The sequence below is a fragment of the Peromyscus californicus genome, unplaced genomic scaffold, assembly GCF_007827085.1.
Source record: "Peromyscus californicus insignis strain IS unplaced genomic scaffold, ASM782708v3 Scaffold_6__1_contigs__length_162567912, whole genome shotgun sequence".
Classification (NCBI taxonomy): Eukaryota; Metazoa; Chordata; class Mammalia; order Rodentia; family Cricetidae; genus Peromyscus; species Peromyscus californicus.
Window position 1 is genome coordinate 153,960,212 of NW_026294584.1, and position 26,311 is coordinate 153,986,522.

The 26,311-nt window shown below is 37.5% G+C and overlaps 1 protein-coding gene and 1 non-coding gene across 2 annotated transcripts in view; both read left to right on the forward strand.

The window, feature by feature from the left end:
• The first annotated feature begins 755 nt into the window (after positions 1-755).
• Slco1b3 (solute carrier organic anion transporter family member 1B3) overlaps positions 756-26,311 on the forward strand; it is a 58,553-nt gene continuing 32,997 nt past the window's right edge. The window contains exons 1-4 of the mRNA XM_052721307.1: positions 756-839; positions 18,444-18,585; positions 22,833-22,965; positions 25,888-26,000. Of these exons, the coding sequence (XP_052577267.1) occupies positions 756-839; positions 18,444-18,585; positions 22,833-22,965; positions 25,888-26,000 (472 nt within the window). The remainder of the gene's footprint in view (positions 840-18,443; positions 18,586-22,832; positions 22,966-25,887; positions 26,001-26,311) is intronic.
• LOC128100221 (small nucleolar RNA SNORA40) lies at positions 22,129-22,260 on the forward strand. The gene has a single exon (XR_008214733.1). It is a non-coding gene; the product is annotated as a small nucleolar RNA SNORA40 (small nucleolar RNA).

Sequence of the window (26,311 nt, forward strand, 5' to 3'; positions counted from 1 at the left end):
AAATCCTCGGAAGACAATGACAAAACATAGGGAAGATTTTTGACTGTTTTTAACCTCTTGTGTTTTCAGTCATCTTTTCTCCTGGAGAATAAATGCGACTTCTCAAGATAAGTCAAACATGGCTGTGTCTCTGAGGTGCCTGGAACATACCTTACACACACGATTCACTAAATGTTAACTCTACCGGCTTTTGCCGTGGATCTTCTCCTCTGTGAAACTGTCTTACACTATTGTTGTTATAAGTCATAGCATGATTTTTTTCTGTTTATTTTGAGTATCTGTTATATGCAAGGCACTATTTGGCACTTTATAAAAATTTAAGGACAAATTTAATGCATGCTTTCCTTTCTTAGGCCATATAACTTAGACATGCAGAATGATATCAAAATCCTAGTTTCTATAATTTAATGTTTTCATTCATTTCAAATATAAACAAATCATATTGAACTTATTGGTTTTAAATTTTTCTTCATAAATTTACTGATTTAAATTTAAAAATCTCCCTGAGGTTAGAACTTTGCATTTTTCTTTCTCAATTTTGTGTCCAGCATTTACCTGGTTCAGTGGTTGAGAATTAATAAGCGTTTCATATCAGTGATAGAAGGGTTGGCTTTGGCATGGTTTTTCTCATTTATAAATTGTATATGGTGAAAGTCAAATAAATGACACCTTTTCTCTCTCAGTAGGTGATCATTTCAACTGAAGTATTTATCAACAGTGATTGCAGACATTCTCATCACATCCACTATTCAATCATGGACCAAACTCAGCATTCAAGCAAAACAGCAGAGGCCCAACCTTCAAGACCAGAGAAAACAAGGCACTGTGATGGATTCAAGGTGGGATGAGTATCACAGTTCCAAACAAAGATAAGTAAAGAGGGAGTTTTTACTTATAGAGAAGGAAACAAGTTATTCAAAAGAACATTATGTTTCAAGTTAGAACTTTCATTGAAGTATAAAACTTTAACAACATGATCTACATCTTGATTTAAGTTCTTTAAATTTGGGTAAGGTTTTCCTTTGGTGATATTTTTGACATTTGCATATTCATTAATATTGGAAATTTAGAAATACTTTGATATCCCCACTGGTTCTTGATAAGCCAAGAGATCTTTACAAATGTAGTTAAAATAAAAGATGTGTATGTGTGATATGTAAAATATTTTTAGAATCAACCTAAAATTCTACAGGATTAGTGCCTATAAGTTATTTTATAATCTCAAACTACTGAATTATTTTTCCTTATTATTTTCTCAGTATTTTTTAAAAATTCTGATAATGAAAGAATATAGTCTGATGAAAGAGGATTTGGCAATAATAAATAGACCTGGCAGCAAATCTAGTTGAAAACTTAATAAAGTATTTTAATTTTTCTTATCTGAAAACAATAATTCTGACCTTTGTTTTTGTTACAAAACTATGGGTAATCAATGACATAGGGAACTTCAAACACAGGAAAAAGGTTTCCCTTCATGGTGTGACATGAAGAAGCCAAGTCATCAAAGGGGAAAAGCCACCCTAATCACTCACCTTATAAAATAAAAGTGGGATGGGGGTGGGATGGGAGTAGGTAGGGGGAGCGGGAGAAGAGGAGGGAGGGGGAACAGGTTGTATGTAAAAGGAAAGAAAATCTTTTTTTTAAATAAAAAATAAAAACATATGAATGGACCCAAGACAAAGCCTCAAAATCTTGTCCAGACAAGACATCAACCGTAGGCACCTCCAGCAGGTTAAGTTCCTGACCTAGCTGAGGTTGAGGTCTTCAGTAGCTGAATGCAGACACCAGAGATAATAATCAGTGGCAAGAATGTTGTAAATAAAAAATCAGTCCCTTTTAACTTTGTCCAGGGAACGTAAAGTCTATTTGTTTTCAGTAACTTCTGGCAAAGTCTGTTCTGATGAAATATCTGAGTAATGTTTAAGCAGAAGGAAAGTGCTGAGCAGGTACTGGTTAATACAAGGCAGTGGCAATGTATCTTCTGGGTGTTGTACTGTGTGACAGTGGGTGGTTTCATTTGCATGTGTATAGTGAATTGATGTCCCCTACAGAATGTCAGGAGAAGAGGCTAAGAGTCAAGAGTTAGATGTTTATGTAAAGCATGTTACCTGCAGCCTAATCAAGAAGACAGAAAAAGCAATAGTTAATAATGACTAACATTTATTGAACACTTACTGTGTGTCAGGTGCTAGTCTACTCTTTTATTCCTGCTAATTGACTTGTTCTTTATTATAATTCCATCAAACAGATATTATCTCCATTTTACAGATGAGGAAAAAAAGCTTTAGGTGCACCAAAAAAAAAAAAAAAAAAAAAAAAAAAAAGGCTGTTTTTATATCTTGTTTACTTAGGTTTCTATTTCTGTGATAAAAACCATGACCAAAGCAATTTGGGAAAGAAAGTGTTTATTTCATCTAACATTTCCAGGATACAGTCTATCACTGAGGGAAGATAGGGCAGAATTTAGCAAGACAGGAACCTGGAGGCATAACTGAAGCAGAGACCATGGAAGAGTGATCTTACTGGTTTGCTTCCAATGGCTTACTCAGCCTGCCCGAGGATTGCGCCATCCCCAGTGGACTGGGCACTCTAGTGTCAATCATCAACCAAGAAAATGATGACCGGGCAGTGATAGTGCAACCTTTAATCCCAGCACTTGGGAGGCAGAGCCAGGAGGATCTCTGTGAGTTCGAGGCCAGCCTGGTCTATAGAGCGAGATCCAAAGACCTATAGACTTGCTTACAAGGAATCTGATGGAAGCGTTTTCTCAAATGAGGTTCCTCTTTCCAGTAACTCTACTTTATGCCAAGTTGACCAAAAATGTTTCTGTCCTAGGACTCAAAGCTTGTAGTTATTGTTCTTGGTTATTGTTCTATTGCTGTAAAATGATACCATGATCAAGGCAACTCTTATAAAAGAAAGCATTTAATTAGAACCTTGCTTCCAGTTTTAGAGTTAGTCCATGATCACCATAGTGGGAAACAGACAGGCATGGCACTGTAGCATTAGCTCAGAGATTTACAGGAAGCAGAGAGAGAGAGAGAGAGAGAGAGAGAGAGAGAGAGAGAGAGAGAGAGAGAGAGAGAGAGAAAGACAGAGAGACAGAGAGACAGAGAGAGACAGAGACAGAGAGACAGAGACAGAGAGAGAGCGCCTGGGCCTGGCATGGGCTTTAGAAATATCAAAGCCCACTCCTAGTGATACCTACTTCAGCAAGGCCACACTTCCTAGTCTTTCCCTAACAGTTTCACTGACAGGCGACAAAGCATTCAAATACATGAGGCTATGGGGAACATTCCCATCTAAACCACCACAGTTGGGGAGCAAAGTCTTATTGAACATCCTATCATCTCAACTCTGTCTTATATCAATCACTAAAGTAAGTGGATTTATATAATGTTAGTAACTGTGAGATTCTATGGAAAGTTTAGAATTTGTCATTGGACTATTTACTTCTGTTTTCTCTATGTATTTGAAAATTTATCTTCATAGCAATTCAATCAGCATGAGTCACTCATCAGGTTTTCACACTTAATCAAGCCCATGATGTGCACAACCCACACACATGACTGGCATCCACAGATCTAGTGGGTACAAATGTCTAAGAGTGAAGCAGATAATGAAGTCACATGGCAATATGCTTTGATACATGGTGATACTCTCTCAACCTTTGCATTGAGCTACCTAAGTTCCAGACAGCTTACCACTCATTCTCTCTGCTCTTCAGATTCTTGTACCTCTGTACCACAGTAAACATCCTTCCTTCTATAGTACAAAACTATTGTATTATCACCTCAAACCAAAAGAAGACAAGGGTAAAATTCTCCCTTTCTGCCTTTATTCCCAATTTCTTTTCTAGACCAATGTGAGTGAAGGATGCAAATCTTGTCATTATCCTCTGCACAGCACATATGTAGCCTTCCTCTTATCAATGACCCCGACTAGGTCAGTACTTCTTTTAAAAACTGATGCATGTGTCTTGACATATAGGATTGCTCAAAGTTCCTTGTTGACATTTGTGTTCCTTCAGGGAGTTATATCTTCTGCAAATTTAAACACACATACAATGACATAAATTTTTTTTTGTATCTAAAAATTACATTTGCTCTGCTACATTATCCATTTACCCAACCACACCAACCAGTAATCTTCCTATAATCTCCACAGTTACACCTTTACATAATGTAATATGATTGAATTCAGCTGTATCAGACTGGCTATTATTACTTAATGGTATGCCTTCAGGTTCTTTGGAGCATTTTTAAAAAATTAGTTTATTGCTCATTTGTTTGTAGTAATTAACAATACTCTGCTGCTGCTTTATTTTGCTGTGTGTGTACCAGAAGATATCACAGTTCCTTTCACATTTTATAATTATGAATAAAATTGCTATACACATCTGTGTTCAGGGTGTGTGTTTGTTTTTATTTTATTTTTTTTTACTGCCCTTGACTAAATGTCAAAATGTGATTGCAGAATTCTATGGTAACAGTGTTAGTTTTTTGAACCATAGTTTAGTCATCTTCTAAAGCAGCTATCTTGATTATTGTTGTGTGACACGATTCTCAGCAAGACATGAACAAATGTCCAGTTACTCCAGATAGGGAACCAACATGTCAAAGTACAGATACCCACAAAGTACAACTTAGTGAACCATGAATTTTATTGGGTTTTATTTTGTTTTACGGGAATATGGCTGAGGAGTCACTTACAGTAGCAGAAATGACTCAAAGACAGCTGTATCACCAAAGCACACTCTAGAATGTGACAGTAGATAAGGATATCTCCCCCAAAAGTGGGAGGGGTAGTATGTTCAGGACTTTTCTGGGGAAGCTTAGAAAAAGTAGTCCTGAGGGAAGGCATAAATGATTCATAAGAACTTTTCTATCAATCCAATATCGCAAAATTGTACAAATATTAAAAGTTCCCCAAGTATACAACTGGTGGAGATCAAAACCAAAGGTGGCACAGCTGCCATCATGTGGCACAGCTTTGCTGGATCTTTGTCAAGCTGCTGTGCTGGCCTTCTGACTGTTGTCATTCCCTTCAGATATGGCTGTGCCCCTAAGAGTTCACATCTTCAACCACAAGCATGAAGCAGAAAGTCAAGCTGGAAGTAGGGCTACATCATAAGCTCTCAAAACCCATCCCCAGTGACTTCCTTCCTCTACCAAAACTGCACCTCCTAAGCCTTCCCAAATATCACCATCAACTGTTGACCAAGTGTCGAAATAACTAAGGCCGTGGGAGACAGTTCTCATTCAAGGCATCATACTAAGCAATTTTAAGAGGCTGTTTTTGTTCGGGTTTGATCTGTTCTTTTGTTTATTTTTAGCAGATATACCTTTGACGAGTTCATTCTCCTTATCTGATGCTTCTCATTCTCCTGAGAGTGTCATTTATACAGCTGAAGTTCTTGGTCATAATGGAATGTAACCAATCAATTATACCTTCATGATTATACCCATCAAATTGCATCTTAAAAGGCATCATCAAATCTCAGAAGGTGTAGGCTTTCTCCAGAGTCACCTCTGTGGGAAATATCGTTTGTACTCTTCACTTAAGTCCGTTGTCCATTCTGAGTTAATTGTTGTGAAAGGATTTAAAATTATCTTTTCCCAATTACTTTTCCTTTGTTCCTCTGTCAGTTTCTGCGGGTCTGTTTCTGAGCTCTCGATTTTGTCTCTTTGATACATTTCTCCATTCTTCCACTAATACAAACTATCCTGGTTGCTGTAGCTTTATAGTAATTCTTGAAGTCAGGTACTGACAGTCCTCGAAATTTATCCTCCTTCAAATATTGCATTCCTCATTCTGAGTCTTTTGTCTCTCATATAAACTTTAAAATTACTTTGTTGATGCCTACTAAATTATTTGCTGGGCTCAATTGACAGTTCATTAGCTGTATGTGTGAAGTTGAGAAGAACTGACATGTCAACACTTAGTTTTTCAGTGCACGGACATGGAAGAGCTTCCATTTGCTTTGTAAATTTTCTCTCATTTGAAATTTGTACTTCTCATCAGACTTCACTAAATTTACATAAAATCACTTAATTTTCAGAGATGCTAATTAGAAATAAGCTGTTTTTTTATTTCAAATGTCACTGTTCAGTGCTGATACATTGGAAAATAATGACATATATAAACTCTTCCTATGATTACTTATCAGTTCTATTTATTTCCTTAGCAGTCCTTTGAGATGGTTTGTAAGGATCATCATGTCATTTGAAAAGACAGCTTCCTCCTTCTTCCTTAATCTTATAACTATTATTTCTTTTCTTGTCTTATTGCATTAGCCAAGAATTCCAGTAAAAATGTTGACAAGCAGTGGTAAGACTGGGTTCCTACTGTGTTACTGACGTAGTGGAGAAGCTCCTACTGTCTTATTATTAATGGGTGTGAGTTTTTAGTGCATAATTTTTATCAAGTTAAGTAATTTCCTCTCTATAACAAATTTACTATTTACATATATGCATACACGTGTTCCATTTTAGCCTGCTGATACAAAGGGTTCATAGAATCTTCTTGCATATCTGACATAAATATTCTTTGGTCATAGTGTTTAATTATTGTTAGGTATCATTTTATTAAATTTGCTAATTATCATTAAAATTTTTTGCACTATGTCCATGAAAGATCATAGTCTGCCCTTTTTTCTTGTAATGTCTTTGTCAATTTTGGAAATGTGAGTAATGAAGTACTCATAGGATGAGAAGTGAAGTGTTCATACTGTTTCTATACTCATACAGACTAGGGAGAATTGGTACAATATTTCCCTTAGCTAGTCAGATGGCTTCACCAGTGAAATTATCTGTACGTGGTTCTTTCTATTTGGGAAGTTTATTAACTAGTAAATCAACTCTGTAAAAAGATATAGGCCTGTTCAAATTCCTGCTTTGTCTCATACTCTGTGCAGATTGTGTTTTTCAAAAAATAGGTTCATGTCACCTACATCATTAAAATTGTAAGCCCGGTGTTCACAGTTTTTCACAGTATTCCTTTTAGTTCTTTCAGTGCCCCTGCTGTCTGTAGTGATGGCTCTTCTGTGCCCATGTTGTCTGTAGTGACAGCTCTTCTTTCCAATATTAAGTTGTATCCCTCCTCTTTTCTTCATAGTTAATCTAGTTAGAATCCTACAAATTGGATTTCAAAAGAACTGACTATTGCTTTTGTTAGTTTCTTCTATTGACATCCTGTTTTCCATTTCATTGTTTCTTTTTAAATTGTTCTTCTTCACTGCTTATGCTGAATTTAAATTGTTCTTTTCCTCATTTCCCATCATCAGACCTTAAATATTCATATTTCTTTCATATTTGTCTTCTTTTGTAGTATATATATATATATATATATATATATATATATATATATATATATATTCAATGCTATAAATTCTGTCCAGATATTGCTTTAGTCACAATCCACAGATTTTGAAAAAATGTATTTTGCTTTCATTTAGTTTAAAATATTTTATTTTTTTTGAAATTTCTTCTTTGACATGTGTTGCTTAGAAGTCTGTGGCTTAACCTTCACATACTATGGCATAGTCATTTATTTATATTGTCAGTTTTCATTTAATTCCATGGAGGTACAGAAAGCTTTTTGTTGTTGTTTGCTTGTTTGTTTTTGCTATTATTTTAAACTGGTTAGGGTATATTTTATGGCTCCAAATGTGGAAATCTGGTCTATACTGGTGACTTCTCACTGGGAAGTTAAGAAAAAAAATGTGTATTTATATTGCTGTTGTTGGTTGCAATGACCTGTAGCTATTGATCCACCTTATTAATGATGTGTTGAGGTCAATTTTAATTTTTCTGCTTCTGTCTGCTGGATTTTCCCTTCCTCGTAGTGGAGTCATCTATTTCTTTTTACCAATCTACCAGTTTTTGTTTCAGGTAATTTGCTATCTTATAGACAAATACATTAATTGCTGTATGTTCATTGAGAAATGACCCCTTTTCATAATATAGTGCCCTTTAAAAATCATTGACAACTGTCCTTGATTTAAAATCTGTTCAGTCTGAGTGTAGTTTAGCTATCTGTTCTCATAATGTAGAGAAATATATATATATATTTGTGCCTAAAGTGAGTTTCTTATAGATGACTGAGTGGTGTATATGCAACCAACCATCTTATTAAATAAGAAACATGAGCCAATGCAGGGATGAAAGCCCAAGAGGTCAGAGCTTAGAGCCTTACCCGTCACTGCTGCAGCTATCCTCTTCAGCCAAGAGACCTACTTCCTGTCTGTTTGTCTTTATATAGATATTCTGTTCTGCCTTCTCATTGGTTGTAAACCCAACCACATGACCACCTCGTCACTGCCTGTCTGTACAGACCTCCAGGTCTTCTATGGTTGGTATTGAGATTAAAGATGTGTGTCTCCATGCTGGCTGTATCCTTGAACACACAGAGGTCTGCCTAGCTCTGCCTCCCAAGTGCTAGGATTAAAGGCATGTGCCACCAATGCCCAGCTCTGCTATGACTTGCTATTAGCGCTGACTCCCAGGCAACTTTATCTATTAACATACAAATAAAATCACATTTCAGGGGCCGGGCGGTGGTGGCGCACGCCTTTAATCCCAGCACTCGGAAGGCAGAGCCAGGCGGATCTCTGTGAGTTCGAGGCCAGCCTGGACTACCAAGTGAGTTCCAGGAAAGGCGCAAAGCTACACAGAGAAACCCTGTCTCGAAAAACCAAAAAAAAAAAAAAAAAAAAAAAAAAAAAATCACATTTCAGTACAAATAAAATATCACCATAGAGTGGAGTCATGTTTTCTGAATTACTGTCCTCAGGTTTTCAAAGGGAACATTTGGAGAATGACAATAAAAGAGACCACTGATAGCTTGTATTAATATTTACTGTATTAGCCCATGTTTTCTATCTGTTCCTGCTTTTGCTCTCCTCTTCTTTCCTGCCTTAACAGTCCTAAGTAAACCTTTTATTATAATTTAAATTTTTAAAATTCTTTTACTTTTATAAATTTTGCCACAATGTATCAAATATACATTTATGTGTGTCTACTTTCAAATAACATTATGCCACTTTACAGGTCATTTAAGTCCCTTATAAAAGCAAAACACTGTAACTTCCCTTATCTAACACTTGTATCACTTATGTATGCTCACAAGCAAATATTTGTATAAAGTATATACCAAAGCATGCATGATACATTTTGGTTATTCCTATTGCAAGAAAATTTAATCTTGGGGCTGGAGAAATAGTTCAGTGTTTAAAAACATTTGCTGCTCTTTTAGAGGATGCAAATTTGTTGCCATTACCCACATGGCAGCTCACAACTACCTGGAACTCCAATTCTAGGAGATTCAATGGCTTTTTCTGGACTCTGTGGCACGGCACATATGTGATCCACACTCATACATATAGATAAAACATTCACATCCAAAATAAACTAGATAGTTCATTTTTAAAAGAAAAATTTTACTCACTTGTATTAGATTATAAAATCAATAGCCTTTATATTACTTTCATTCCTTTCTTGGTTCCTTTTTAATCTAGCTCTGTGTTTCTAATGTATATTCCTCCCTCTTCCTACATAACTTCTTTTGACATCTTGCAAAGTATGTTTACTGGCAACTAATTAACTCAATTGCTGTTTCTCTGAAAAACTATTTCTTGATGGTGAAAATGAGATGATAAGGTGTGTGTGTGTGTGTGTGTGTGTGTGTGTGTGTGTGTGTGTGTGTGTGTTAAGGCTTCAGTGAACTTTCATTCTGGATTGTGGCATTTCTCAGATATTTATTGTTTTATTTTGTTTTGCTGCCCAACATATAGGTGGTACAGGGTGATAACTGTGAGCTGGAGTTGGGTACTTGCCTCCCATCACATAGATTTGGTTATGGCTCAGCATTTATTCGTTCCTTTATCTCATCATGAAGCTTTGCTCTCAGAGATCTCCTCAAAGCAAGCCCTATTAAGAACAAAGGGATGGGTCTGGTGGTGTCCATAAGCACTCCCAGTATTTAGAAGTCTGTGAGGCAGGATTGTAAGTTCAGGGTTAGCCTGGTCTATATAGCAAAACCCTGTATCAAAAGTCCACAAACAAACAAATAAAATTGTAATGGGTACTGTTTATTTCAAAATGACCTTTTCTTTCCTCATGCAAGGATTTTCTTCCAAGGTTTGCTATAAAACCTGGTCAATTTCCTAGAGAGAAAATGCATAACAAGATGAGTCTTTGACTGCACTTCCTCATAGACACAGCAAGGATGTAGAAAGGGTAGGATACGGCAGACAACACAAAGATTTTCTAATCACCACCTTGTTGTTGTGTGCCTTCAGCAATTCAATTACAGTTGAGGTTGTCTGCCCAGACAACAGCTCCTATTTGTCTTGGGTTTCTACTTTGACAAACTGTAACTCTCCATGTTTATGGCCCTCTTCTCCAATCCCAGAGAGTGAGCCTGGTTTTTCGTGTGTCCTCATGTCTTTGGAACCAACCATGATAAGTTAGTTTTTTCCATTCTTTTCCTTATTGTTAGGATAGGGTGGGAACTTCTTCCACCCAGAAGTAGACTCCACATAGCCAAACATTTTACACTTATGTTCACAGTCAATATCTTATCAATTCTAGACTTACTCTTAAATTTTTATTATGATTTCATTAGTGTGCAAATAAGCATCTTATTTTTACATATATGAATATTTTCTTAGTCTCTTTTTGCTAAATTTAATCATATTGTTGTAATAGATGGTGTAGTGTCTTCCTTTGGAAAATTTCTAAAATTTCCTGATCTGTTGTTATATCATCGATCATCTATTTGAAAAAATTGTACATGTTTTGAAGTGTTGGATACAGAATTCTATGTCCAAGAGATCAGCTTTATTCCTAATGTTCCTCATAACTGCCATATCTTAGCAACACTTGCACACCAGACTCTACTGGAATTGACAGAGATACATCACGATTTCCTTTGGTGAGAGTAGACCTATTAATTTTCTAAATTTTTTGAGGTCACTGAGTGAATTATGGCTAGTTTTATCTTCTAAGCCGGTATATATGCATATATGTATCAGAAAGCAGATTTATTCTCTGCACCTAATGATGCTTTGTAAGTCTATTTAGCCTGAATATCTTCCAAAACTTTTAAAAATATTTAAATTATTTATTTTCATAGTATGGATATTTTGTTTGTACATGCAGTGCCTCAGAAGGCCAGAAGAGGATATTGCATCTCCGAGAACTGGAGTTATAGATGATTGTGAGCTGCCATGTGGGTGCTGGAAACTGAACTCAGATCCCTTGGAAGAGCAGATAGTACTCTAATCACTGAGCCATCTCTATAGTCTCCTGCAAGAGCTTTTTGGTAGTTGTTATTTTCTTACTCTTTAATGATGACAAAGTCACACTACTTCTGAGTATCTCTTGGGAAAACATGTCTTTCTCTGTCACCCAAAGCATGGTTTTCCACTTGCACCTATTTTATAGGCTTAGTAGACTTAGTTAAGTTTTTCTATGAATTGACTAGGGATGTCTTTTAAGGCTGAAGACCAAGATTTTATGGACAAGAGAAGGTGAGGACCCTGAAGATGAAGAACTCTAGTCACCAGTCAGCCATAGGCTGCTCTTTCCACACTTTGCCAAACATGTTCTGGTTCGAGTTTCCTGCCTTCTGTGAGGAAGAAGCTACTCTAGGAGTATAGGAGTGTCAAGGGTGTTGATTCTGGAAGGGAAGTCCCAAACATCATAAACACAAATCTTTCCTCAGCTGCTCTGCTTAGCAGAACACTAAGGTGTTGGCATTTTATCCCACAAGGCTCTGGAACCAAAATCTAAGCACCCAGTAGTTGCCACTAACCTCACACTGAGTAGCAGAGGCAAACATAAACTGTACACCTGTACTGAATACAACTCAAAATACTAAGTACCTGTGCATCTTAATGGAGCAAGAAGGAAGACATTTGAAGAGAAAACCAAGACCAAATCTATGGGCCTGGAGGCTGGGAAAGAAGGGAAATGTAAAGACAGGCTTATGTAGAATTAATTGAGCAAGTCTCTGGGTGCTAAGAGTTTCCTTTTCTCTTAAAGAACCATGTTTGTGAATGATTCAGAAAAATAATAAATCCTGTTCAGGGCAAGCATTCTGGTACACACCTAAAATCCTAGCAATTGGCAGGCAGAGGCAGGACAATTCTAAATACATGATCAGCCTAGTCTGTAGTGAGGGCCTGTCCTTTTGTGTGTGTGTGTGTGTGTGCGTGTGTGTGTGTGTGCGCGCACATTAGGTTGTTTGAGATCTTTCTTTTTTTGGGTAACAGTCCCCAAACACAATCCACTTTCCTCTTTCCTTATTTTCACTGCATCCCACTTATTCTAAAATACTGTGTTCATGCTTCCATTTGTTTCCAGATATTTTCTAAAATACTTTGAAATTTCTTCATAACCCATTTATTGTTCCAGAATGTTTTGTTTAAGTCATATATATGTGGATGTTTTTGTCTTTATTCTGCTGTTTTTTAAAAATCTATCATGGTAGGGAAAATAATTCCTATTTCTTAATCATTTAAAGTTGCTTTTGGCTGGGAAATGATTCAGTCAGTAAAGCATTTTTTCTTGCAAGCATATGACCCATGTTTGAACTCCAGAACTCATGTAAACATAACAGTGTGGTGATGTGCTCTCCTAACCCCAGAACTGGCAGGTTGAGGCAGACTTCCTTGGTGCTTTCTTACCAGCCTTCCTAGAATACTTGGTGAGCTCCAGGCCTGTGTAAGATCCTGTTTCACACATACAAAAAGGTAGACAATACCTCAGGGATAGCACTCAAATTTGTCGTGTGTGTTTTTGTGTGTGTTTTTGTGTGTGTATGTGTGTGTGTGTGTGTGTGTGTGTGTGTGTGTGTGTGTGTGTGTGTGTGGTTGTAAAGTCCTGTTATGTGACATGACTTGGTTTATTTTGGAGATTATTCTGCTGTCACTCAATGGAGCACTCTCTATTCCTCTTCTGGCTCTGATTGGTCTCTAAAGTGCTGTACAACTGCTCTGTTTCTTTGTTCACTTTCCCTATGCTTATCAATCCAAGGCAGAAAGTGAAGCACGCAAATGAACTGATGTTACTGTGTTGTTATTTTCCTCTTGGTTCACTCACCCTTCACTTTGTGTGCTCAGGAGTTTTAATGTCAAATGCATATGTATTACAACTATTGTGACTCTGTGGTTTACTGGTCTTGCTGCTTTTATGTTTTGCCTTTTGAGACAAATTTTGTTGAATATATGATCTCCTCTGCATTCTTTGGGTTTTTATCTGCATAAAACACCTTTCCCTATTCCTTCTTTCCTACCTCGTGTCTGTTGTCCTTAGGTGTCTTTCCTATATGATGCCTATCTACGATCTATCTATCTATCTATCTATCTATCTATCTATCTATCTATCTATCTATACCTATTGTCTATATGTGTCTATCTATCATCTATCTCATTATCTATCTCTTTATTGTCTATCTGTGTCTACCTGTTATCTATGTATCATTCTATCTATTTCTATGTCTGTTGAACACGAAGCTTAATAGGAAGTTTGAGGTGATTTAAAAAGACTTTAGGAAACATTGCAGCTTGCTTATTGATTATTATTGGATATTTATAAAAATAATTCTATATCAATATTAAAAGGAGGTTGCTACATCATGACTTAGTAGAACATAGTCATACAGTGAGTCTCTTTAGATGCATTTGTATTTTTATTTTTTAAATTACCATGGCATTATTTTATGTGTGTGACTCGTTGTGCCTTAATGCACATCTGTGCACCATATGTATGTCTGGTGCCTCTGGAGGCCAGAAGATGGCATCTGGAACTAGTGTGGGTACTGGAACGAAACCCCAGTCCTCTGGAAGAGCAGCCAGTGTTCTTAACCACTGAGCCATCTCTGCAGCCCCAGTTATATTTTAATTTTGTCTTTTAAACCAATCAGATACTTCCTTGACATGCTGAATTTCTTCACATTAAAGTAACTACTGAGAGGAATTGCTTTCTGTTGTTACTTGGCTAATTATCTTTTGATGGTGTTTTTCTTCACTTTTCCTCTTTTTCTGTCTTTCTCTAGTTTCAGTGCTTCTCAGAGTGGCATGCTTTTCTTCTTGCTTGTTTACCTTTGTGTACATTACATATTTTCTTAGTGGTTAGTGCTGTAGGATGTTCTGTATGGCAAATGTGTTGCTCTGATTGGTCAATAAATAAAACACTGATTGGCCAGTGGCTAGGCAGGAAGTATAGGTGGGACTAACAGAGAGGAGAAAAGAAAGAACAGGAAGGCAGAAAGAGACACTGCCAGCCGGCATGATGACAAACAGTATGTGAAGATGCCGGTAAGCCATGAGCCACATGGCAAGGTATAGATTTATAGAAATGGATTAATTTAAGCTGTAAGAACAGTTAGCAAGAAGCCTGCCATGGCCATATAGTTTGTAAGCAATATAAGTCTCTGTGTTTACTTGGTCGGGTCTGAGTGGCTGTGGGACTGGCAGGTGAGAGAGATTTGTCCTGACTGTGGGCCAAGCAGGAAAACTCTAGCTACAAATGGCGCCCAATGTGGGACAAGAGTTTCCACCTAAAAACTGAGAAAAAAGACTCTAAAATGGAGCTAAAAACAGTTCCTAATTGTCTCTCTCAAATGAGCGGCAGCTGCCGGTTTGAGCTACTTGTGGGTTCCTAGCGTGTGTGCTCGACCTGCCGTATGGCGGGAGTGAGGCCTCTGCAAGTGGCACATTAAGCTGCGTGGTAGATTTAGCCTTTGCTAGTACAAAACAAAAAAAAGTTTCTGGGCTACATGCTGCTTGGATAAAAGCATAGACCCATGATGGCTCCTGGAGCTGGCAGTAGGCGTACCACCACCATGTTCGGAAGCTGAGGTGGGCGGAGCCAGCAGCCACAGCTGCTGCAGTTTAAAGCAATAGATTCACAATAAGACAGATTCAGATGTAATAGTTTACAATGTGTGTAAAATATATGTAGGCTTGAAAGAGACAAAAAAGGTGATATATACAGTTATATAAACAAATACATAGTTTTAAAAAATAAAGTCTTTAAAGAGACAGTAAAATTAATATAAAAAATAAGCCATGTAAAGATGAATATTACACAGAGAATCTGGATTGTGCTGTCTTTGGGTTTTCAACTGCAGAAAAACTTTTGATCATAAAAGATGTTGAGTTAAACCAATATGTATATTTTACAGATATCTTGACTTCAAAATTTGGATGTAAGGATGTGTTGCTTTGGAAAGGAGACTCTGCTTTTGTTCCCACAGAAAGCCAGAGGCTATGGATTTGTTCCAGATTAAGATACATCAGGTTTGACCAGCCAAGACCCCCTGAAAGGTCTCCGATGATACCATGGCCCAGATAATCTAACATCCAGAATGGTTTGAAGGCAACTGGCTCAGACAATACAGCCTCATGGACTATTCCATAATCCTAAAATTTTCTTTGTGTCCCCATAAGATACAGCGGCCCCCTCCAGCAGGAAGTAGTAAGAGAAGCTACGCCCAAATTCCCAAATTATATGTAATTTTACTTTGTTAAGGTTAAAACCTTCCTTTTTAAAAAAAAAAAAGAAAAGGGGAAGTGCTGTAGGATGTTCTGTATGGCAAATGTGTTGCTCTGATTGGTCAATAAGTAAAACACTGATTGGCCAGTGGCTAGGCAGGAAGTATAGGCGGGACTAACAGAGAGGAGAAAAGAAAGAACAGGAAGGCAGAAAGAGACACTGCCAGCCGGCATGATGACAAACAGCATGTGAAGATGCCGGTAAGCCATGAGCCACGTGGCATGGTATAGATTTATAGAAATGGATTAATTTAAGCTGTAAGAACAGTTAGCAAGAAGCCTGCCATGGCCATATAGTTTGTAAGCAATATAAGTCTCTGTGTTTACTTGGTCGGGTCTGAGTGGCTGTGGGACTGGCAGGTGAGAGAGATTTGTCCTGACTGTGGGCCAGGCAGGAAAACTCTCGCTACAGGTTAGCCCTGCAATTACATTTAAAGATGCATTTTAACCTGATAATAAGCTCAACTGTTTGTAAAAACTCTATGTTATTGGTGAAACAACTTATCCAATTTTGCATTGAGAGATTATTAATTTATAATTAAGAATTCAAAAAGAAAAGTCTATGTCAGATGGATTGGTGATAGACCTATTGTGTTTAATAACACAAGGTTGCTCTATGTGTCGTTACCAGGGGGCTGCACATCTCCACAGTGTTTTGGTATGTTTGCCATCTTCTTGTTTCCATTTGTCAGACTCCACTTTCTGTCCATCCTATTTCACTGTGCAAGTTTTGTAATAAGCTCCCACACATTTTACTCATCCAAGGAAAATACTGATTACTTTCTGACTTCTAAAGGACAGTTTTGTAACTACAGCTTTTTGTTGACAGGTTTTATTAACTTTTCTCCCCAACACTTTGAATGTATCACTCTACCTCCTTTTAAACTGAATGTTCTTATTAAACAGAGCAGCTTAAACAACAGCTATTCATTTTTCCCATCACTGGAGGTTGGGCGGCTGAACTCAGGGTCCCACCAGAGCCAGGTTCAGGTGATGAGTCTCTTTCTGGATGTGCAGGTGGACTTCCTCTTACAACATCATTGCATGACAGAGCAAGAGGAGAAAGCACTCTACTCTCTCTTATCATAAGGTTGCTCACCCCAGTGTGAAGGTTCAACTCTCAAGAACCAACAACATCCTAATAGCCCCAACAGTATGTATGACTAAGGATTAAATATTGCAATTTGGAGAGACACAAACTCACATTCCATAATGTGGTCACGTTTTATTATTATTAGAGCAAAGAATTTGCTTATATATATGGTTGTGGGCTGGAAGAAAAAAATATTTTAAAAGTTTTTTTAAGAATAAAAGGCACTGCCGGGCGATGGTGGTGCACGCCTTTAATCCCAGCACTCGGGAGGCAGAGCCAGGTGGATCTCTGTGAGTTCGAGGCCAGCCTGGTCTCCAAAGTGAGTTCCAGAAAAGGTGCAAAGCTACACAGAGAAACCCTGTCTCGAAAAACCAATAAATAAATAAATAAATAAATAAATAAATAAATAAATAAATAAATAAAAGGCACTTTATACATTGATAACCTTTTAAGCTATGGCAGTTTGAGTGAGAACGGCTCCCATAGGTTCCTATTTGAATGCTTGGTCACAAGTTGGTGGAACTATTTGTGAAGGAAGAGGAGATGTGGCCTTGTTACAGGAAGTGTGTCACTGAGAGAAGGTTTTGAAGTTTCAAAAAGTCCATAACATTCCAAGTTGGTTCTCTCTTGGCCTCCTGTTTTTCGTCTCAATATATGAGATCTCCACTACTGCCCCAGCAAAATATTTACTTGCCTGCAGTCATGCTCCCCACCACGACTGTCATGGACTAATCCTCTAAAACTGTAAACAAGCCTTTGATTAAATTATTTCTGTAGACAAATTGCTAAACAGTCTTATTAAAAAAATGGAGCCAGATATTGGGGTTACAACCTGAAAGATCAGAGGAATAGGAAAAATCGCAAGTCAACCTCACCTTACTGACCCTCAGCTTCCAAAAGAGACCTACTTCCTATATGCCCATGCCTATATGCCTTTCTGTTCTGCTATCTCATCTGCTCTCTCTGTTCAGCTACATCATTTCCTCTTCCTACCCAGCTCTGTCACTTCCTGTCTGTCTATACAGACCTCCAAACCTTTATGGTTAACGAGTGTTGGAATTTAAGGCATATGCCACCACACCTGGCTCTGTTCCCAGTGTGGTCTTGAACTCACATAGATCCAGACAGATCCCTACCTCCCAAGTGATAGGATTAAAGGCACGTGCTACCACTGCATGACTTCTATGTTTCATATAGTGGCTGGCTTTTTCTTCTGATCCTCAGATGAACTTTATTGGGTTGCACAAATAAAATAACACCACAGCTTTCCTTTATAAATTGTCTTGATCATGTTATCTTGTCACAGCAATAGAAAAGTAGTTAAGATAGTACTTTAGATGAAATGTTAATCACTCATGTTGTCTCTGCAACCTTCATTAACTTCCAAGATTTCAATTTTCCATCTGGGTTCCCCAAAACACTGCCCTTGAAAAGATCTTGCCTATCTGTAGATTTGGCATCTGCTGACACAAAGATTAGGCTAAAGTGATTATATAATTATCATAATCGGCCAACAGAGATTAGAAATCAGTTTACTCTCTAACAGTGTTGACTTTGCTGCTCTAATGATAATCAAGTTAGGAAGATACGCCTTATCTGTACAATGATGACATTAAAAGATCGAAGAGAATACCAACTGCTACCAGGGAAAGACTGATATGCAGTCTTCAATTGAAAACAAAAATGAAAAACAAAAACTGTATCTTTAAGTAAAGTAGAAAAGCAATTGAGTCCTATAGACAGTGTATACTCCTTTGATTAACCCCCTCCCGTTTTGCTTTTCCTTAGATATTTTTGGCAGCCCTCTCATTCAGCTATATATGCAAGGCACTAGCTGGAATCATTATGAAAAGTTCCATCACACAAATAGAAAGGAGATTTGACATATCTTCTTCCACTTCCGGTTTGATTGATGGAGGATTTGAAATTGGTAATGTTTATTGCTATTTTACTAACCAGACTTATAGAGGAAAAATACAGTTCAGACATGTTCTGGGCCCGTGCTTCTCAAACAGGTATAACTTTGTCCTTTCTGCAAAATATAGCAGTATCTCTGGAGTCATTTTTGTTGTTATATTTTGTGAAGCAGTGCCACTAACATGTAGGAGTTAAAGTCAGTGATATCTCCAAGTATGGTACAAACTGATTGTCAGTCATTGTGAAAAGAGGACTTTGGAAGATTGACCCATTGCTTTCATGCTGACTCCAATGAGACTCCACCTTCCCTCTCTCTAGAGGGAAGAAAAGTTGAAAGAGCTATTGTACCTTTGATTTAAGGAGCAAAGAACAGCTTGGGAATAATACGTGTTAGAGTTTTGCTCTTTAACTCTTGTGGGGGGTGGCTTTACAGCATTGGAGATGTACTCTGTTGTCTTCACTTTGATTTTAACATCTTCTTCCATGACACCCAAGCTCCAAGCAATTACCCAAAGGGATTCTTCTCTTCTCTTATGAAGCAGTAGAAGTATAATACCTCTGCTCATTTTCTTTTATTAATTCAATTTATTCATTTATTTTACATCCCAACCATAGTTCCTCCTCCCTCATCTCCTCCCATTTCCTCCCCCCACATCCCCTCTACACCTGCTTCTATCAGTTATTGGACGAAGGCTCTTTGATGACAATCAGGTAGTCACCAATCTAATTACAGGAGATGGCTAATATAAGCTACCTATCCACTATTGCTAGGAGTCTTAGCTAGGTCTCCCTTGTAGATTTATGGGAGTTTCCCTTGTACTACATTTCTACCTGACCCCAAAATGCCCCCCCATCAAGATGTCTCTTTCATTTCTCTCCCCCTCTCACTTGCCCCCAGCCCAATCCCTCATGCTCCCATCTCCTCCCAATATACCCAGGAGATCTCTTCTATTTCCCTTTCTCAGGGAAATCCATGCATCCCTCTTTTGGCTCTCCTTGCTACCTAGCTTTTCCTGGTCTGTGTATTATAGCCTGATTATCCTTTACTTTACAGTGAATATCTACTTATGAGTAAGTACATAACATGTTTGTCTTTCAGGGTCTGGGTTACCTCACTCAGGATGATTTTTTTTTTCTAGTTCTATCCATTTGCCTTCAAATTTCCTTATGCCATTGTTTTTAACAGCTGAGTATTTTTTAACTCTTTAATTTTTTGGAGAGCTTCACAGCCATGCCTATTTTATGAATATCAAATATTTCCTACAAATTGGTGGTCACTTTTTAAAACTTGACACAGGACACATTTACACAATATTTTCAAAGTAGTTACATAAAAGAAGACCTATTAGTTTTTCCTCATGAATCCTGAAGTTTTGTGAGGCAAAGGATATCTTTTTTGATATTTTAATTTCTTTTATTAGATTTTTTACATTACAAACATCTTGTCATGGAGTATGATATTGCTTAGGTTAGTGCATCTGGAGCAGAGGGTACTACTATGAAATACAACTCATTTGAACAGATACACAGCCTTAACTTCAAATAATATTGTATGTGTATTATTTTATGTTTTAGAAAGATTATATATTTTATTGCTGGCTGAGAATTCATTACAATCTTTTTAATTCAGGCAAAGCATTGCCCTTTATAGGTTGGTTTCCCCTTCCTTCCTTCCTTCCTTCCTTCCTTCCTTCCTTCCTTCCTTCCTTCCTTCCTTCCTTCCTTCTAAATGCAGCCCAGCTTTCTTCAGACAGGACTATGTAGGTGGGAGAATAAAGGGTGTGGAACCAGCAGGATAGTATTGTTGACTAAGATCACACACATATCATTTTCTTGGTAAGCTTATTCTGGTATAGAGCTTCCTCCTAGAAAAGATTTTTCTTAATCTCAACAATGAAAACTTAGTGGGACAGGCCATTCTTAGAGTGGCTAAGATCATCTCTGGATTAGAGATATTCACTTCAACACACTCATTTATTAGTAGCCAGATCCCAGGAGAAAGAGTAGAGTGGATTCAGCACTAAATAGAAGAGAAATCTGTCATTGGGATGTAATATAACTAACTACTGGAATATAACTGTCAAATGACTATAGACAGCAGAATACAGGCCTCTTCTGAACTGAATTTCATCCTGAGCAATCTCTGCAAAGGATATCTTATACCTTATGCTTTTTCAATATTTGATTTCCCTGACTCTTAAAAAAAAACAAAAATAAAAACAAAAAAAACCTTGTACATGTGTGTGTATACATATTTGCAAACATGTTCTCAGAGGCTAGAAGAGGAGATTTGGCAGTCACGAACCATTCAACATGGTTACTGGAAACCAAACACAGGTCCTCTACAAGAGAGCATGTGCTCTCAAGCAGTCAGCCAGATCTCCAGCCCTCACTTCACTGCTTCCATGGAAGCAGCTACAGTTTCACAATTAGAATTAGATATTGATTTTCAATTTGCCTTACAGCATGTTTCTTCACCTACAGGATTCTTGAATCTGTGATTCCACATTTTATCTTTATTTTTTTTCTTTATTATATCTGTGACCAGTAAGAAACGAATGAGACCCCATTAGTTGGAAATCTATTTCCAGAGGCTTATGGTTCCAGGCTTTAAAAGCCTGAGGTTTGATGCTCTGAGCCCTGAGAACTAAGACTCATTGCTTCAACCTCAAAACAACACGCATACTTGTAGCTCTAAATGCTTAGTTTAAAGGCTTGTTGCTCTGAGCTCTGAGCACTGAAAGCCCAGAAGTAGGCAGGTGACCTCACTCTGCAAGCTCCTGGTATCAACACCCTTGGGTGGCTCTGTAGGTCTCCTCTCCTGGCTGTTTCCTGTCCTGTCTACTGTTGTCTTCCATTTTATATAATTAAAATATATGCATTTTTCTATTTTTTAGTTTTACACTTTATTTTTCTTCTTGGTTTCCCACTTTTTATCTTCTGAATCAATAATATTACACCTGTAAGGATACTGTGCTTTCTCAAAGTCTCTCCTCTTTCCAGGTAATTCTTATTTACTTTGTGTATTTTTTCTGTTTCTTTTTGAAATTTCATGTTGTATCTTTTTTTTATTTTCTGCCAAATATTCAGTAAATCTTAGTAACTATCTGTTTAGTGTTTATGTCTAACTCCAGGTAGATTAGAATTGACTCCCACATTTGGAGTTCTCCATTTCCCATTGTCAAGCTAGATAATTTACAGTCAACATGACATTTCAAATAGTCTTTCCTCTTGGAAATTTTACGAAAGCTCTTAATTAATTGACATTCCCATGGCCCTGAGCTCTGCCCACCTACCTGCTTTCATTTCTAATGTGTTTTTATCATTTGTTTGTAACCTTGTTTGTGGTTTGTTCTTTTATGATATTTTTGGCTGGAAATATTGTGGCAGGTACATATTAGGGCTTTAAAGAATGCCAGGAATGTATGAAAACTGCATTAAGCAATGCTTTTCTCTCCCACTGGGACGACTTTTCTCTATTTGTTTTCCTCTTAGTACAATCTAGTTGACTTTAAATTCCTAAAAAAGAAAAAAATAATCTGCCTTAGCAATATTGTCAACCAATTCAAGTATGTTTTATTGTCTCCAAAACATATTCTATAGGTTGGTACAAAAATAAATAAATTTTCTTTTGCAACCCAGAACTCAATGTCCCCTATGAATTTTTGTACAGGTAAGAAGAAATATGATGATGTCTAGTTTAAAGTGTCTTAAGTGTTCATGACCATTGAGGTTCGTTCCAGAAAAATAAGCTGATATTCAAAACAAAAACAAAGGACTTGAAAAACAGTCCACTGGTTAAGAGCACTTACTGCTCTTTCTAAGGACCTAAGTTTGATTTCCAGCACCCAAATCTAGAGGCTCACAACCATCTGTAACTCTTCCTCCAATGGATCTGCCTCTTTCTTCTGGCCTCGTGCATGTGTGTGCACACAGACACACAGACACACATACACACACAGACACACACACACACACACACACACACACACACACACAATTTTAAACAAAATAAAATAAAATAAATAAACCTACCATAACTAAATAAGTAAATAAAATAAGATTGCCTCTGCATACTCTTAATCCTATGCTTTTCTATGGTCCATTTAATTAAGGTGAGTTTCCCCTCGTCAGTCAACTGAGGAAAGGGCCAAGTGTTTTCTCTGTTTATACTGTTTGGGGCCTTCCATTCTACCAGACACACTGACCATAAGCATTTTCTGTGATGAACCAAATTGACATAACTTGATTTCATTACAGGGAATTTGTTTGTTATTGTATTTGTGAGTTACTTTGGATCCAAACTACACAGACCAAAGTTGATTGGAATTGGATGTTTCATCATGGGCCTTGGGAGTATTATGACTGCAATGCCTCATTTCTTCATGGGATAGTAAGTATGGGGTGCCCTGTGCCTTTTCCACTGATACATAACTTAGTGATGGGGTTTCACTTCTCTTTCCTTTTTGAGAAATTTCTTAGAGAACTTTATACATGTGCACAATGAAATATAATCACATATACCCCCTTTCCCCCTCCAACCCCTTCCATACCCCCATAATCCCCTCCTAACTTCATGTCTCCGTCCTCATCCTCATGTTTGTCCTCATTCTTATTTCAAACTTTCTTTTGTAACCCTCTAAATCCAGTTAGTACATGGGCATGGGCCCACTGCAGCATGGTCAAACTCGTAATGGCCACAACCTCAAAGTAGAGTAATTCTCTCTTCTCCAGAAGCTATCAACTGTTGCTCTCTGCTCAGCAACAGGTGGGGCCTGGAGGTCACCTACCCTATCCATGAAGGAATTATAACTAACTTGATCTTGTGCTGAGACTGAATGCTCAGTCCTAAATGGAACTAAAGAGAAAACAGTGGGTTCTGAGATACCAGGACCCATTTCTAATGCGCACGCATACACACACACACACACACACACACACACACACACACACACACACACACTTCATCATGCCCATACTTTTTTCATGGCTAGTACCAAATGTCTACATCTCTGTTGCTCCACCTTCAGTCTAAATCCTTGTAATAACTCATATGAAATATGTACTTTAAATCCAGTCATTATTCCCATTGGATAATTATTTCTAACATTCAGTGTCTGCTTATCCATTTACCATGTCTATATCTCCACCAGGCATTCAAGGCTTTTCTGTCCATGTATCACAATCTGAACTCTGTATTTTTGCCAACACCTGCTTATTTTCATACCCATTCATTCAGTCATTGTTCTTACAACTGCAAAGGAATTCAGGTCAAAGTCAAGGGCTTCTTCCTAAGCTCCCGATTTACTGCAACACAGATGACCAACAGTCCCCAAGATCTTATTCATTTTACATCCATCTGTCAATGTGGACATCAATGTCCTTATCCTAGCTGAAGTCAATAATCTGGAGCTCTTGCCTTCAGTTTCAGTTCTTCTCATGACTAAAAGACTTATTTATTGTTTTCATTTCATGGGTATGAGTGTTTTGCTTCTGTGTATGTGCACCATATGCATGCAGAGCTTGTGGAAGCCAGAAGAAGGCATTGGAACTGGAGTTATAGGTAGTGATGAGCCTCCTGATGTGGCAGCTGGAAACCAAACTGGGACCATCAGGAAGAGCAGCCAGAGCTCTTCACTGTGGAGCCAGCTCTCTGGCTGCTCAGTCCTATTTTAATTCACATTCAATACAAGAACATACTTTAAAAATACAAATCTAGTTTTCCTAATTTTGCTTAAAACTCCCAATTTTCTAGAACAGATTTTCAAACTTCAGATCCCAGTTTATCAATAGACCAGCAAAACTCCTTCAGGTTAATGAGACAATCATGTATTGTGAGATAGACTTGAATAATATACAACATATGCAGGGAAATAATTCTGTCCTTCAAAAGCATCATTCAAGATATATATATATATATATATATATATATATATGTGTGTGTGTGTGTGTGTGTGTGTGTGTGTGTGTGTGTGTGTATGTATATATGGGAGTGTGCATATATACTATTGTAGGAATATAAAATGCAATTATTATAAGTTACAATCAAAAATATTGAAAGCTCTCACCTGTACATTAATCATATCTAAATTTGCATGCCAATGCATGCTGCTCACTAACTGGGTCCTTTACTGTGCCCCAGAGTTGCCAAACAACTGATAAAACTGCAGTTCTCCACATGTGAGAATGTTTTACTTTTATATATAGTGGCTCTACAGCCTGTGTACTTTCCTCTGGGGTCTACCTCTTAAACTCTTTCTCATCACTGTTTCATCTCACATGCCATTTATTTATTTATTTGTTTGTTTGTTTATTTATTTATTTGATACAGGGTTTCTCTGTGTAGTTTTGGTGCCTGTCCTGGATCTCGCTCTGTAGACCAGGCTGGTCTGGAAACTCACAGAGATCCACTTGACTCTGCCTCTCCAGTGCCAGGATTAAAGGCGTGAGTTACTGCTGCCTGGTATCTCACATGTTCTGTACACAGTGAAGTCTCCAAATATCTACCCCAGTCTCAACCTTCAAGCAAAGCTAATGATCTCTCTTTGTCCTTTATGAAAACCCAGGACCTTGGATACTGAACTTACATGTTAGAGAGGATGAAAGTCCTTAAGCACAAACACTATGCATTTTGATTCTAGTTTTGAAGTGGAGTAGAGTGCTTGGTATGCACTGGGTTATCCAGTATAGAGGTACAAGATACATTAGTATTTCTTGGATTACAGCATATGTTCCTATTCTGACTTTATCCCCTTTGTTTCTATTAAATACTCCTAGGTCAAGTCAAAGTGTGTCAGAATTTATTAAAGTTTCAGAGTCAGACATTAGCTCATGTGTACATGTACATCCATAAAAGAAAATCAGATGTTTTGATAGGAAAAGTTGATGAATTATCATGCCTTAAAGACCAGCTTAAACACATGACTCTCTAGCTTATTAGATATAACTTATTAGGAAGTTTATAATACTGTCATCTTTAAAGACAACTCAGAAGTATTATTACACTCAGCAGTTTACAAAACAGAAAGGGGAATCCAGGATTTTTCCCATCATAACCAGAGTATTGTCTGTCCTAGGATGGCATCAAGATGATCATCCACCTTGCCTGAGTGATATTGAAGGACCTTACTTACTGGGCCTTCCCCCTATTTTACTGTTACCCATTATTTCTCCTAAAATTGAGGCTGGGAAGTTATCAGGGAATTCTCATTATCCTAGAGAAGAAACAGATACAATTAAGCAGAAAATAGTTTCTTGGGAAAGTGAAAATTCTTGGTAAATAAATAAAATGTTAAGTCTAGTGGTGTCCTTATAGTTACAGGTACTCATCAGAAGATGACATCAACTCTCTAAGCAACTCCACATTGATCTGTTTAGCCAATAAAACTACATCACTCACTGAAACCTCACCTGAGATAGTGGGGAAAGGTAAGAATTAATATTAACAGTGAATATCATTTGAAACTTTGTGTATGTATTATATCTATACAAATTCCTATAAAATATATCAGCAAAAATTTGATTAAAAACAATAAACATTTGACCTTGACATACAGATATAATCATAGTGGAACATGTGATACTAATGAGCCTTTAGGAGTGTCTGAGGAGTAGCTAAGGACTGTTTCAGTGGGAAGTTGGGAAAGACCATTTGCAGTGAAAATAAAGCTACAAGAATTGACTGTAAATGTCTGTATTCCCAGAACACAGTAGTTGAAGCAGGAGGATTGTGGCGTTGA